Source organism: Chanos chanos, chromosome 6 (assembly GCF_902362185.1).
Source record: "Chanos chanos chromosome 6, fChaCha1.1, whole genome shotgun sequence".
NCBI classification, from domain to species: Eukaryota; Metazoa; Chordata; class Actinopteri; order Gonorynchiformes; family Chanidae; genus Chanos; species Chanos chanos.
Genome location: NC_044500.1, coordinates 21,232,702 through 21,249,557, shown reverse-complemented (window position 1 = coordinate 21,249,557; position 16,856 = coordinate 21,232,702). Strand labels below are relative to the sequence as shown.

Genomic DNA, 16,856 nt, shown 5'->3' with positions numbered 1-16,856 from the left:
ATGATGTTATTGATCTGGTTACTATACAAAATGGATAGTTCAGATGTTATGATGTTTTTAGTTTGGTTACTTTACAAAATGGATAGTTGAGATGGTATGATGTTTTTAATTTGGTTACTGTGCAAAATGTATAGTTGAGATGTTATGATGTTTTTGATCTGGTTACTGTACAAAATGGATAGTTGAGATGGTATGATGTTTTTAATTTGGTTACTTTACAAAATGTATAGTTGAGATGTTATGATGTTTTTGATCTGGTTACTGTACAAAATGGATAGTTGAGATGTTATGATGTTTTTAATTTGGTTACTGTACAAAATGGATAGTTGAGATGTTATGATGTTTTTAGTTTGGTTACTGTACAAAATGGATAGTTGAGACGCTATGATGTTTTTAGTTTGGTTACTATACGAAATGTATAGTTGAGATGTCATGATGTTTTTAATTTGGTTACTGTGCAAAATGTATAGTTGAGATGTTATGATGTTTTTAATTTGGTTAAGTACAAAAGGGATAGTTGAGATGTTATGATGCTTTTAATTTGGTTACTTTACAAAATGTATAGTTGAGATGGTATGATGTTTTTGATCTGGTTAGTGTACAAAATGGATAGTTGAGATGGTATGATGTTTTTAATTTGGTTACTCTGCAAAATGGATAGTTGAGATGTTACGATGTTTTTAATTTGGTTACTGTACAAAATGGATAGTTGAGATGGTATGATGTTTTTAATTTGGTTACTGTACAAAATGTATAGTTGAGATGTTATGATGTTTTTAATTTGGTTACTGTGCAAAATGGATAGTTGAGATGTTATGATGTTTTTAATTTGGTTACTGTACAAAATGGATAATTTAGATGTTATGATGTTTTTTTCCAGTAGGGAAATATGTGAACCATGTGTGGTCGGTACATGGCTTTTAAATAAAAGGCTTTAAATCAAATTCTGTAAATGCTGGAATCTTGAAATGGGTGTGCGTGTGTGTGCGTGCTTGCACGTGTGTGTGTGTGTGTGTGTGTGTGTGTGTGTGCCTATGAAAATTACCAGGTTTGCTGCAGTACAAAAATAAGCATGCCCCTGTTCTCGTGCAAGAGAGTGGAGAAAGAGAGCCCTCTAGTGGAGGAGCTGGTTCCTGAATAGCAAATCTAATTTTCTGGCTTCTAACTCATTTTAATTATTCCAGGAATAGAATCAAAAGGAGCATGTATGTTCAGAGGTAATTCACTTATGCAGTACTTATTCCAATTAAGCCTTCCTCAACTACACACTGAACGGCTGTGGTCATATCTGCATTTTAAAACAAAGACACTCCTCTTTATAATGAAGTGTCAAAGTAAAATAAGGACACAAAGGAACACTGCTCCATGAAGAAGAAGAAGAGAGAAGAAGAAGAAGAAGAAGAAGAAGAAGAGGAAGAAGAAGAGGAAGAAGAAGGAGAAGAAGAAGAAGAAGAAGGAGGAGAAGAAGAAGAAGAAGAAGAAGAAGAAGAAGAAGAAGATTAGTTTGACAGTAGTGACTGGAAGCAATGGTTCACCTGTGGTGTTGATGACGCTCTTGGGTGTGGCGGAGGTAGCCGCAGATATGCTGGGCGTATATCCTGGAGCTACAACCGTGCTGGACCCAGAATTGCCCCCTGGGTTAACAGCCAGACCAGAACTGCCCCCTGTGTTTACGGCAGGACCAGAACTACTTGGGATGGGCTTCTTGGCTGGGACCACCACACTCCTGTGAGACAAACGCACGCCAGCATCAGTAAGGCTTAAAACCAAAACTTGTCAGCATCCAAAGGGAAACGATTCACTTAAGTAAAAAAGCATTTAAACCGACAAACAAATGCAAGACTTCAGGGTTACAGTGAATTCTCAAACGTTCGGAACGATCATAGCACCGTGAAGGCCATTACAGATAATGGAAACACACCTCTTTTGCCACTTCTCAAAAGCATTTTTCCCCTCCACTAAATTAAAGAAAATCACTTCTGAACTACACAATATTCATTGGGACATACTAATGAACTGAGATTGAATTGGCTCAAATCCTATGTGTTCTAAGAAACATCATTTAGCCTATATGTGTGCCTTAAGGTACGTAATAATGCTCTAATGTAATCAAGATTTAGACAAAGTCACTTTTCGCCACATTTGTCAGGCCTTGTCCACGTGAATCTGACTGGTCAGCAGTTCTACTGGCCGTGCCATGTGATATGAGATGGATATTTAGGAAAGGTCTTTAGTGTGAGTCATGTCTGAATGTAAAGGTTACATCAAATTAGAGGGCAAGTACAAAAGCGCAACATTCGAGCGCTGCTAACCAAACTGATATTACTGTATCACTCTCAGTACACTACAATAGTCATATAGGTCAAGAGAAAAACAGAGAAAAAAACAGAGAAAAGACAGTCAGACAAAAAAACACAAAGCTCATGTCTTCACCATTTTCCAGGGAAAATGACTTGTAGTCAAAAAGTCAAAAAAAAAATGCAGGACATCTCCACACATCCTGGCGATCTAATATTTGATTTGAACACTTCTCATACAAGACAGACTGTGGTGTCTGCAGCGAAGACCTACCCCAGTGTCTTCTGCACAGTTAATTGAAAACCTAAGCCAAGTGTAGTTAATTCACATGTTATCTAATTAAGAGATCCTCAAAATACACACATTAACTCATTAAAAATGTCTAAAAATATGTTCTTGGCTTCCTCTGATATTTATAGTCATTTTATAGCGCGATATCACATGTTTTCCTGGCACCGAAATGGGTGGAATACCGTGCCAAAGTGGGACGGGGTCACGAGTTAGCGCTAAACTTCTGACCTCGACAGGAATCTCTCACTGGGGTGCAGGGAGAGCTTTACTAAGTCATCCAAAACCGACCCAACACATATGTCGATTATGCCAGGATTAGCTGGAGGTTTCATACGCATTATTCTCTGAGATGTAAACTGTAGTGCATGGAGTGGAAGCACTGTTATCAGAAGAATCATGGGCTTTGGCGTGTTTCTGGTATAGCGCAGAGGTGCCTTTCAGCATGATGTAACGCAGGTCTGACCCGGCTGCCTTACACTAAGCCCGCTGTCATGCGACTCAAAGCAGAAGCGCATGGAGCAAGGGGCCAGACAAAGCACAGAGAATGGGTCCAGACATTAGAACAGTCTACAGCTTCCAGATCCCACTTTTGAATATGAAGCTACAACGCAGTAGTAATACGATACAATGTTCCATGATGTGAAGAGATCTGGTGATGGTTACTCCTTTAATGCAAAAAAAAATGTAAAAAACACACTGGAGCTGCAGATACACTTAATGGCAAATTGGGATAGGTTTTGCCCATTTTCCCCTCTCCTTCAGAACAGGAGAAAAACAGTTTTCATTTTTAAAGCATCTCCCTGCTCTGTTGCAGGAATATCTGAAATTCAGCTGCGTAGAATCTGCATTCTGCAGAAGTGTTTTGCGTATCAGAAAGGGGAATGAATTCAGACTTATTTCCCAAAGCGCTTCTCTCTGCTACTGTTCAATCTTCCAGCAGGTATTTGTCAACGGCCGCTGATAAGTCTTGAGTGATATGCAAAGTGTTAATAAAATATGAACATTTCTAATGAATAATTCATAAACTCCTCATGAATGATGCACGTGTTGTGTTATCCAGCACATAATTTATGAATAAGATTGTCTTAATCGAGTTGACTTGAATAAAGCAAAAATTAAGCATGCGTTGAATATTCATAAGATTTGCTGCTTTTAAGATCTGTTTCAAATAGCTATGATTTGTTTCAGAGGAAAAAATAAATTGGCAAACATATATATTATAGTCTTAATGTGATTACTATACTGGTAATGAATGTATTTGTAAGGCTCACATGTAATTGCAATTTTTTTTGTTAAAAGACAATAGTATGTCTAGGTGTTGTGAGACAGGTGTGCCAGGGCATGGCTTTTTATCCAGCACATGCAACTGATCAGTTTCCTTTTTGAATGGTACACAGCGCTGACTAACATGACTGTTTTACTGTGGAAATGGTACACAGCACTGACTAACATGACTGTTTTACTGTGGAAATGGTACACAGCACTGACTAACATAACTGTTTTACTGTGGAAATGGTACACAGCACTGACTAACATGACGGTTTTACTGTGGAAATGGTACACAGCACTGACTAACATGACGGTTTTACTGTGGAAATGGTACACAGCACTGACTAACATGACTGTTTTACTGTGGAAATGGTACACAGCACTGACTAACATGACGGTTTTACTGTGGAAATGGTACACAGCACTGACTAACATAACTGTTTTACTGTGGAAATGGTACACAGCACTGACTAACATAACTGTTTTACTGTGGAAATGGTACACAGCACTGACTAACATGACTGTTTTACTGTGGAAATGGTACACAGCACTGACTAACATGACGGTTTTACTGTGGAAATGGTACACAGCACTGACTAACATGACTGTTTTACTGTGGAAATGGTACACAGCACTGACTAACATGACGGTTTTACTGTGGAAATGGTACACAGCACTGACTAACATAACTGTTTTACTGTGGAAATGGTACACAGCACTGACTAACATGACGGTTTTACTGTGGAAATGGTACACAGCACTGACTAACATGACTGTTTTACTGTGGAAATGGTACACAGCACTGACTAACATGACGGTTTTACTGTGGAAATGGTACACAGCACTGACTAACATGACGGTTTTACTGTGGAAATGGTACACAGCACTGACTAACATAACTGTTTTACTGTGGAAATGGTACACAGCACTGACTAACATGACGGTTTTACTGTGGAAATGGTACACAGCACTGACTAACATGACTGTTTTACTGTGGAAATGGTACACAGCACTGACTAACATGACTGTTTTACTGTGGAAATGGTACACAGCACTGACTAACATAACTGTTTTACTGTGGAAATGGTACACAGCACTGACTAACATAACTGTTTTACTGTGGAAATGGTACACAGCACTGACTAACATGACGGTTTTACTGTGGAAATGGTACACAGCACTGACTAACATAACTGTTTTACTGTGGAAATGGTACACAGCACTGACTAACATAACTGTTTTACTGTGGAAATGGTACACAGCACTGACTAACATAACTGTTTTACTGTGGAAATGGTACACAGCACTGACTAACATGACGGTTTTACTGTGGAAATGGTACACAGCACTGACTAACATGACGGTTTTACTGTGGAAATGGTACACAGCACTGACTAACATAACTGTTTTACTGTGGAAATGGTACACAGCACTGACTAACATAACTGTTTTACTGTGGAAATGGTACACAGCACTGACTAACATGACGGTTTTACTGTGGAAATGGTACACAGCACTGACTAACATGACTGTTTTACTGTGGAAATGGTACACAGCACTGACTAACATGACGGTTTTACTGTGGAAATGGTACACAGCACTGACTAACATGACTGTTTTACTGTGGAAATGGTACACAGCACTGACTAACATAACTGTTTTACTGTGGAAATGGTACACAGCACTGACTAACATAACTGTTTTACTGTGGAAATGGTACACAGCACTGACTAACATGACGGTTTTACTGTGGAAATGGTACACAGCACTGACTAACATGACTGTTTTACTGTGGAAATGGTACACAGCACTGACTAACATGACTGTTTTACTGTGGAAATGGTACACAGCACTGACTAACATGACTGTTTTACTGTGGAAATGGTACACAGCACTGACTAACATGACTGTTTTACTGTGGAAATGGTACACAGCACTGACTAACATGACTGTTTTACTGTGGAAATGGTACACAGCACTGACTAACATGACGGTTTTACTGTGGAAACGGCAGCAGGATGCTTGAATTTGAATCCCTCATACTGTCCCATCTGCACAGGCCGGTCTCTGGGTATTGGACACTAATTGAACAATTCACCTCTTGGAAAGTTCCAGAAAGAAGAGGGCCCAGTGGAATCACCACGATTTCACATTTCACATTTCCCACTCCAAGGCACCCCCCCCCCTTCTTTTTTTTTTTTTTTTTTTTTTTTTTGATGCTGTCACTCCCAATCTTTTGTGGTTCTGTCAGACAATTGAAGAGGCCTGTCAGAAGACAGTGGCTCATTTTGGTGGCAGGTGGCAAACAATTAGACACAGCAATTTCAGCCAGCAAATAGATGACATTAAAGCAGGGTGGACAGAACTGCATGAGCCTGCTCCGGAAGGACACTGTGTGTGAAAGCATTTCAAAAATAATACACTTTTTACCGTGGCAACTCATTTCAGGCAGTCAGCTTCTATTAGGAAGTTGAGGGGTGAGGCTGACAGGCTGGGGGCAGGGGGAGGCCGTACTTCTGTTTAATCTGTCATCAACGCCCTGGAGACCCCTGGACTGCCCCCCCTCCCCCACCCATCACCACACACACACACACACACACACACACCACGTCTACTGTTCAGCAGACACACCTACTCTGCGTGGCCCGGTAAGCAGAAGCCTTTGTTCTCCTGACTCACCATGTCCTCTGTCTTTATGAAGACTCTCTGGTACTTAATGGCCCACAGACACACACCAGGGCTCACACATACACACACACACACACACACATACACAGACACATGCACACACACGCACACGCACATGCACAAACACACACAGAGACGCACGCGCACACACACACGTACACGCGCGCATATACACACATGCACATACTGGACAGCTACTGCTTTACATTGGCCATGTTTATTTTTGGGCAGATTTAGGGATAAAAATGAGCAAAAAAAAGTCTGAAAATTCTGAAGCCAAATAAAGCTTATCTTAATCTTGTTTATAAAACTCTCTGCTCATCATCTATGTATGTCAGTAAAATAACAGAGATTTACACTAGTGTAAATTAGCACTCCTTAACCTCGCCCAGCTTAGGAGCCACACTGATAATAAAGGGTCTATAGGGATACATCAGAGGGTGACATCATACACTGAAGTGACTTGAAATGAATGTCTGGTTACAAACATGGAAGGATGGAAACAAGCAGGGGTGGACAGTAACGAAGTACATTTACTTGAGTACTGTGCTTAAGTACATTTTTCGAGTATCTGTACTTTACTTGAGTGTTATTTTTTTTTTTTAAACTTATGACTTTTACTCCACTACATTTGAAATACAAATATTGTACTTTTCACTCCACTACATTTCTATGAAGGTTCTCGTTACTCATTACTTTAACGCATAGCTTTGAAGTCAGCGGACGAATTTTCTTTTCTTAAATGCGATAGGCCATATTGTGTTCATCACAGGGGAAAAACCAATCACAGTAAACTACTCGAATGCTGTCAGTCAAGTGCGTGCTGCATTTTTTTTAAACAACTGAACTTGGCGGTTTTACTGATGGCTGCTACAATGGAAGATAAAGATGATAAAGATAAAGTTTCCTCACCAGAGCAGCCATGGCCATATCTTAAGTACATGTCTGAGATTTTTTAAATCAACTGGTTTCCAAGCTAATTGCTTCCCTTATGCATTCGCGCGCTGTGTTCGCCTAACACTTACAATCATTTGCCACAGTAGAAGAGATGTGACTTGAAAATTGCGATTTATATGTTTGTGAATGTGTGACGAATCTGGTGACAGAGGCAGACCAAAACTTCTACTGTTAACACAGTGTGTGAACACGTACGGAAACCAGTTGGCTTTAAAACCATTTGGGGCATATCACGTTACTGACAAAATCGTTACTGACAAACGTTACTGACAAAACGTTATTGACAAAGTTAACGTTACTGACAAAAATCCTTTCAGAAATATATGTTTTAATCTTGTCAGGTATACACAGTAATATTTGTAAGTTCAGCAGATTCACGTAGGACCCAGTCCCAATAAGACGAGGGGGGCAGGAATCAAGCGGTGACGATGGTCATCCAGCTGTTTCACATTTCAGACAATGCTAGGTAGTAGAAGTAAAATTAACCTAGCCTACAACATTATGACGTGTTTATCCTTTTAAGGGCAAACTGAGTTAAACTAGTGCCTGTTTAACTGAAGCTATACACTGTCTTTTATAGAGGAAGCATTCGGTTCAACTGTGTTTCTATAGGCTTTGTAGCATATTCCACAAGCTTTTTATTCTGCAGGTTCTACAAGCAAGTCAGTGCATTCAGTAGGTTGTTTCAGAGTCATTAGACAATGCAAATGCATTACAATACAACAATGCGATGACATTAAAAAGAAAATGTACTTTTGAATACTTAAGTATTTTTAAAAGCAGGTACTCCAGTACTTTAACTCAAGTAAAAATTGAACAGAACAACTTTTACTTGTATTGGAGTAATATTTGACCAGGAGTATCTATACTTTGACTCAAGTAATGGAGTTGTTTACTTTGTCCACCTCTGGAAACAAGACATTATACTGAAGACATTTTCCCATATAGTATGATGTCAAGTGAACCAACTGAAAGGGAACTAATGATTACAACTGACATGTCTAAGACGATATCTATGAAAATCCCTTTTTTTGGGGGGGGGCTTGCCATGGCTTGAGTGTGATGGGAGTTAAGAGTTAAAGTCTGAATATGCTATGAGTGTGTGAGAGAGGTTAAAATGTGAGTACACAGGAATTAGATGGAGAGACTGTCAGCATCCAGAGCTAAGACTAATAAGACTGAGATCCTATCAGTTTCTCCTATGTAAATAAGCCAGACGCACAGAAATCAAACAAAGAAATTCCTACTCATACAGGCTGATACAGGGTGAGTAATGGCTTGCTTACCACCAAAAACTATCAGTGCTCACTCCGGAATGGAGAGATACAGGGATTTATCATAGTTTGACTAAGATGTATCCCCTTTCCATACGTAAGTCTCTGCTTTTGCACACACACATTAGTCACAGTGAAATATAGAGGCACTGAAGAAAGCCTGCAGAGTAGATGGGCTGAGGCAATATTTGTGACAGTACAGAGGGAATAAATGAGAAAAAACGTTCATACATCGTTCTACTGCAGATTAAAGTCTGTTCTACCACTTCATAAGGTTCGTTGGAGGGTGTTGTTGCTGACGGCATGTTTTCGTGACCAGAGCAGTGTTAGTGTGGAAAAGAACCATGACTAGAATGAAGAGTGATAATGAGTTGAGTGGTGTGTCCACAGAAAATGCATGGGTGAGGAGCACATTGAGTGTAACAGGAACAGGAAGTAACAGGAACACAAGCTACTGGTGCAAATAAGAGAGTCAAGGCTAGATGGCTGGTGTAGTCATAGCCACAAGAACAACAACAAAAAACATTCTCTCCCAGTCTGCTACTGTGGAGAGCCCCAAATGCATCTGCTTTCTACATTTCTAACAGAGCACCTGTAGTGGACACCAGATGTCCAAAAAAGTAACTATGTAACTAAAACTAGCACTGTAACTATGTAACTTACACTAACACTGTAACTATGTAACTAAAACTAGCACTGTAACTATGTAACTTACGCTAACACTGTAATTATGTAACTAACTGTAACACTGTAACTATGTAACTTACACTAACACTGTAATTATGTAACTAATGCTAACACTGTAACTACGTAACTTGCGCTAACACTGTTATTATGTAACTTACACTAACACCGTAACTATGTAACTAGCGCTAACATTGTAACTATGTAACTTATGCTAACACTGCAACTATCTAACACTAACACTGTAACTATGTGACTAAAACAGCAGTACCTGTGTGTACAATCCCTATGTGTACAGTCAAATAAAATTTTACACTTCAGCAGGTATACACTTTGACTTTTATAAAATGTGCAATAACTAACAATTAAAGAATTGTTTGCCTGTCCATTACAAAACCTACTGTACTTTAATAGAGAGGTAAAGAACCCCTCATGCTTACAGAGACAGAGCGTCTCAGAGTTAGTAAATGTTAGTAAATGTCATTCATGATCTGCGAGATCTCAGGGTTGCTTGTAAATATAGACTGTGAGTCAGTCTTCTTGAGATTTTTTATTTCTCTCTTTTATCATTCCAAATACGGAATGTTCAACTATCAAACAATCTCAGGTGAGAAAAAAAAAATCACACTTCAAACCTTGATGTAATATGAGGGAGAAAGACAAGTACTCACCGAGTTGTGCCCAGAAATTAATCATCGATGATTTCTGCTCAGTAATTTTAAATAACACTCTCACTAATTCACTCCATCATGTCCCTAGCCTGGTACACACCCAGGATGCTACGGTTGTGTTAAAGGCTCTTATACCACCACCTGACCTGAGTGCTACCATGCAGCCATGTGAACCCATGGGAGAGGCATGTTGAGTTGTAAAGGTGTAGTACCTGTCAAATGAGTGGAACTGCATGGGTTGCATGGCCTGAGCTTCTCTCTTGATGGTCTGGCGATCAGGGTAAGGTGCTGGTTCAGGTCTGGCGTCGGGGCTTTCCACAGGAGCTGCAACCAGGCTCTTTAAGATCTCTTTCACATTTATGCCCTTGTTGGCCTGGCTGACGTTGGATATGGAGGAGTTCACTTTGAAAACCTCCCCTGCTCCTGCTGCTGCCTCCATCAGACTGTCCTGGGTATTCACCTCAGAGGAGAGTGTACAGAGCAGGTCCGTGGTGTTGTCTGGAATCACTGCGCTGAGTTCTGGATCGGATCCGTTCAGGATGCCAGACACCTGCTCCTCCCCGATGCCGGAGTCCGAGTGCGGCAGTGTGTTCTCTGGACGTGGGTCTTCCTCTGGCTTGGGTGTCTCTCTGCTGTTCTCTGTGAAGTTTGAGGGGTTCTCTGAGTGACATAAAATAAACATGTGTAAATGTCTACTAACCTTACGAACATCCTCTGTGAACTTCTAAAACAGTATTTACAATAATCACAGGTTGTGATCAGATCAGACTACCACAGTTTTTCACTACTGCACCAGAGACTGCCACAGGCAAAACACATACTGATATCACTGGCCATCCCCACTGTGTATGCCCCCCCCCCCCCCCCTCTCTTGGCTGTTCTTTTAACCAAAACAAATATCTCAGAGAAAGACTGAAGGAAAGAGACTAAAGGAAAGAGTTCTTGACAGTGAAACACAAAATGCTGCTGTCTGCCGTGTCACTTCTTTATGTTTCAAGCTGATGTTATGTGTGCACCTCTATTTCAGCAACAAATACATTCAACAATGTAAAACATGCGTGAACTACAGTCGGACTAACTGTCATAATACAGTATGAGTATCTAGTGAGACAGGCAGTGTTCTGGTAATGGCCTTGCTACACAGCACATTTTCACTCTACTACCTACTGACATCAGAAATGAATGTTTTGTGGCTTTAAACATCACATTTGACTTTCCTGTCAAGCTGTTTCAACTCCACTCTACCTACGCTACACAGGGATTGATTTGTAGTGTGACGTGTGTAGTGTGAAGTGAAGTCTGACTTTCCATTAGGCGTTCAAATGTAACCTAAACGACTGGCTGATGAATCCAAATTTAAAACACAGGTTATAACACTATGGCTCAGTCTGTGTGCTGACGAATCACTGACAGGTCACCTACACCCTTTCACAAAACCCACTTTGGCCTCGTGACTATGCTCTCACAAGAGGCATGAACTGCATACCGGATATGGTGTGTATTTAAACCAACCAGTTGCCTATTCAGGCCTACAGAATGCCAATGTGTCCAATGTACGGACTGGATTAGTCATACCGACACCCAGCCCCTGAACACACCAGGCCCAGGTTTCCCCGCCAGCTGCAGATAAGACCCACTGACTCCTCCCCCCCGGCTCACCCTGACCCAGTTGTTTTCCAGATGCAAAGCCTTCTCCATTAATATTCATGAGGTGGTCCTAACGAGGTCAGCGGGGCCTGATTTAGCTCAGAGAAGACGCCTGGATGTAGACCGTCGTCTGCCACATGTTGTCTGGAAAAAAATACCCCCTTTCTCCCTGAAATTTATGAGGGCGGCACAGTGCCTCTCCGGCCGCGCTGCCTCTATGATCCCATTCTCCTTTGGTGGATTGCCTGCCTAATGGCTACTGACAGATGGCTCTGGAAATAGCAACATGAGTCTTTGGTCCCTCTAGCTCTGTTTTCTCAATGCATCTCTCTTTCTCTCTCTCTCTCTCTCTCTCTCTTTCTTTTTCTCTCTTTCTCTCTCTCTCATTCTCCTCTTTCACCTCTTGTCTCTTTAGTCGCTCTGACTGAGAAGCTTTGTCTGAGAACTCAATATTTGACACAACATGCGCACACACATATACACAAACACTTCAGCACACAAATACACACAAATACACACATAGAGGTGTATATTTATTTATTTATTTATTTATTTATGTATTTGATGGGCTAGCAACATTAAAATTCAGACTGAGGAAGTACAGCAATCTTGGCTAACCTTATGAAAAAATGGGTAACTGTAGCTGTCAAAGTGACAGTAAGCTGACAGTATGTCAGGACAAATTGAAGAGAAAAAACAATCAAACCAATCAGTTGGGATCACCTGTGCTAGTGGGTGAGTTGATCTCTTGCCGAATGCTTCTCCCCGATTGGTTGACAACTCTGCCAGTCTCCCGCTGGGACTCCAGAATGTCCCGGTATTTTGACACCATGAGCACTGAGATGAAGTAGACTACAGCCAAGGCCAGGAACTGGGCCTGCTTACTGTCATCCTATAGACCAGACCAGAACATGAGCCCAAAGGACACAGGTCAGACAATGTCAGGGCAGATTACAGACCTTAATGTGGGCATAAGTCACTGTATTTCAGCCTGTCAGTGCACATGACAGGTAAAGAGAAGACTCAGACACAGTCTCAAACAACAGGCCTCATTCACCAACCGTTCTTAAGAAGAAATTTGTTCTTAAAACCCACTTACGCAGTTTTCTGACATTCACCAATGTTTTCTTAGTTGGGATTTGTTCTTAGGTATGAAGAGAATCCACACTACTCAAGAGCAGACTTTCGCACTTTTGAGTGTTTGTGCAAAATAATTGTTTATTGCATTTTCTTCAATTCTGCAGTTGTATAATATTATAGATTTAAATTACAACAATATTTTGGTCATTTAATATTTTTTAATAATTATTTTCGTTATTTTACAAAGCATTATAGTCTTTTAAAATAAATAAACACTGCACTAACACTTCATGTCATGCTCAAGAACGTAGTGCATATTCATTCATACTTTTGTACAGTGAACAAAAAGAGCAATATGAGAATATAACAGTTGATGGCAACCAGTAGTTTTACTTACACTACTTATAGGTTATCCCATCTGAAACCAGACAGGTTGTAAAGCAGGTGTGTGAAAATCAGTCAGTTTTACTTTTACATATGGATAAATCTTAAAATATCTGAACAGAGCAGACACGGCCATTGTAGCCTTCACTCCTGTCTGCTACTGTACGTGCGTTGCATTGAACCATTAAAGCGGGAGCAGAAATGATGGCTCAAGCTACTTGTTGGTTGTTAGAAAAGAACTCAGAAGTATGAGAAATAAAGTCAGAACTGCAAGGGGGAAAGTGAGAATTGTGAGGAAAAAAAACCTCAGAATTGCGAGAAACAGTTGGAATTTCCGAGATATATAGCCACACTTAAGTAAACTTTTTTTTTTTTTTTTTTGTAATGTGGCCGAAACAGACTTCCATTGATTTCTGTGCGTGCACACACAGTACTGCAGTCTTATGCCCTTTTATGGGGATTGGCGGGACGTTTACCTATGCTTATTCCAACAACTGGCACTTCATTTTATGAGGACAATGGGATTCATCATTATAAGAACAAAGATGCGAACAATCCGTGAATCTGACGTAGACTTTTTCTTAGTACCTTTCTCAAGAACAAATTTAAGAAAACACTGAGGAGGATATTGGTGAATGAGGCCCAGTGTTATTTATAATGGTCCTGGAAGAACACGAGAACTTTTTTCCCTTTCTTTTAGAGACATAGTGCTCAATTGTAGAAGCTATAAATGAAGCTGTAATTGATACTAAAGTACTGGTGCTATTCCTGCTGAAACATTTGTGATTTTACAGTTTATGAGTGGCCAGTACTAGTCTCTAGCCATGATCCATGAAAATGAAAACTCTTTTCTTTTCAGATGGAGTCTTACATTTTAAACATTCAATACACACTTAAATATGAACCTATTTCATAGGAGCCTGATGTTTCGGACAGATTGCCATAGATGTGTCATGGGAAAAGTTTTGTCTGTGAAAGCAGTATCTGTTCTTGTGTGGGATTTGAGTTTTATTCGTGAGGGCCAGCTGTGTTTAGTCCAAGGTGGATACCACAGGGTTTTAAATGTACATGCTCACTCACAACGTCACGGAAAACGACAGCACGCAGGCGGCTGATGTCCACATCCTGTAAAAGTCGTTCTGGGTCTCTGATGGGAGAGAGGTTACCGGGGAAATTCTCTATGGTCGTCTAAAACAGAAACATAGTACAACAGCATATTTTTCAACTCTGCCTTTCTCATCTCTATGATAACGATATACTAATATAATGACAATGTCCAGGGGTTGGACAAAATAATGGAAACACGTGGTATTTCAAGACCTATTAATTTGCTGACGTTTAGACGTTAATACGATTCCCAGTGATATGTAAATCTTATGTATATGCACTGGAGACATCCTGTGCTTTATGTATTACCCAAAATTTTTCTTTCCGTAGAGGTCTGCTTATTAGTATAAGTCAAAATGTGTGACCTCTCAGACTTCCAAAGAGGGCAAATTGTTGGAGTGCGAATGGCTGGCGCTTCAGTAACAAAAACTGCTGAGCTGTTTAATGTATCAGAGGAACTGTTTCTAAAGTCATAATGGCATACTAAAAACTAGGGAAAACTAGCTCTGGGAAGCTTAACTCTGGACAGAAGCCAAAACTCTGTGAACGTGACTGCAGAGCACTAAAGCGCATTGTGTCAAAAAATCACAGAACCACAGCTACTAAAGTGACTGCAGAGTTAAACCAACATCTTGCTAACCCAGTATCAACCAAAACAGTTCGTCGAGAGCTCAGTGCAGCTGGATACCATGGAAGGTCTGCCATTACCAAACCTTTTCTTTCCCCCATCAGTATTCGAAAATGCCTAAAATGGTGTAAAGACCATCAGAAGTGGATAACGGACCAGTGGAAGAAGGTCATCTTCTCTGACGAACTATCCTTCACGCTTTTCCCTTGTTCAGGACGAATTTATGTATGGAGGAAGCTAAAAGAGGCCCTTGATTTTGATTGCCTGACCCCAACCATTAAGCATGGAGGCAGTTCTGTGATGGGCCGTAATATCATGGAATTCTCTTGGTCCTGTGTTAGCACTGCATGGTAGGGTTGCAACTAAAGAGTATTTGCCAATTCTGGGTGACCAAATTCACCCAATGGTCCAAACACTCTTTCCAAACGGTGGTGCCATCTTTCAAGATGATAATGCGCCAATTCACATGGCTAAAATCATTAAAGACTGGCATGAAGAGCACAACAGTGAAGTTGAACACTTGGATTGGCCCCCACAATCACCAGATCTTAACATAATCAAAAATCTCTGGTATATTTTGGAGCAGCAAATAAGGAGCCACTTCCCTCCACCATCATCTGTGAAAGAGCTGGAACAGGTTTTGCTTTAGGAATGAATCAAATTCCCTTAGCCACTGTCCAAAAGTTGTATGAATCTATTCCTCAACGTATTGAAGCAGTTATTGCTGCCAAAGGAGGACCAACTCGATATTAAATAATAAAACTGTTATTTAACAAGCTGTTTACATTCTATGTATACACACACACACACACACACACACACATATATATATATATATATATATGTATGTGTGTGTGTGTGTGTGTGTGTATATATATATATATATATATATATTTTTTTTTTTTTTTTTTTTTTTTTTTTTAGTTTTTTTACTTCAAACAAGCTTTTTCTCAAAAATATGAAAATTATTGCTCAATTCAGGTCAGGTTTATTTATATGCTACTTTTTATGATGGACATCGTCACAAACCCAGCATTACAGGGCACTGGACACTGTACTGTAGTGTTCCTGGGCTGTCTGTCTGTTAGCAGTCATTAAAATGAGGAAACAAGCATGCAAAATCCATTTTTCATCCATCTCCATGGGAAATGGGAAAGGACTCATAAATGAACAGAGACAAATAGTTTTCGACCTCCGTAAATTACCTCCAAAACTAAAAATAGATCAAACAGTACAGATAAAACAGAGCATCCATACTGCTGGTGAAAAGTACCCAACACTCAGCTTGATCTGAATGGACTGTGAGCGCAAAGCTAACAGCTGCAGTTGTCGTAGCAACTACGCAACGTCCCTTTCCTCTCTACGAGTCCGTGGCAGTTCATTAGTCAACAAAGTGGTGGACTTTAATTAGTTTTCAGATGAAAACTGAAACATCAGAATATGTTCACTTTGCATGGTTGATACACCAAAACCAAAATTTCTGTCAAACACAGAACCTGAACTGAAGTTCACATTTCAAACTTAAACTTAGATCAGAGTTCCAGATATGACTGGTAGACTGAGCTGAGAGAAGACAGGTGTAGGTTTAGGGTTTAGGAACCTGACTGTAGCTGTGTTATTAAGGTCAGAAAGGTCGGGGGGTGTATGGGGTACCTTGTTAGCTGACACTGAACTCTGAGTGTTTTCCTGGCCTCTGTTGCTTGACGTGGAGGGTTTGACTCCCCTGTCCATCTGTCTCTCTCTGCACTCCAAACAGCTTCTCACAGCCACGCAGCACACTGTGGAGAGGGAGGGACCGAATATGAGAGAGAAAATGAGACAGAAAGTGAAAGAAAAACAAAGGGTGAAACACAGAGAAAAAACATCGAGTGAACATTT

At 40.3% G+C, this 16,856-nt stretch overlaps 1 protein-coding gene across 2 annotated transcripts in view; it reads right to left on the bottom strand.

Annotated features, from left to right (window-relative positions):
- The window catches only part of nbeab (neurobeachin b), a 253,431-nt gene that overhangs the window by 125,030 nt on the left and 111,545 nt on the right, over positions 1-16,856 (bottom strand). For both annotated transcript variants that reach the window (XM_030776247.1, XM_030776248.1), the window contains exons 27-31: positions 16,632-16,756; positions 14,324-14,431; positions 12,503-12,671; positions 10,345-10,792; positions 1,536-1,726 (exon numbers count right to left, since the gene is read on the bottom strand). In XM_030776247.1, the coding sequence (XP_030632107.1) occupies positions 1,536-1,726; positions 10,345-10,792; positions 12,503-12,671; positions 14,324-14,431; positions 16,632-16,756 (1,041 nt within the window). The remainder of the gene's footprint in view (positions 1-1,535; positions 1,727-10,344; positions 10,793-12,502; positions 12,672-14,323; positions 14,432-16,631; positions 16,757-16,856) is intronic.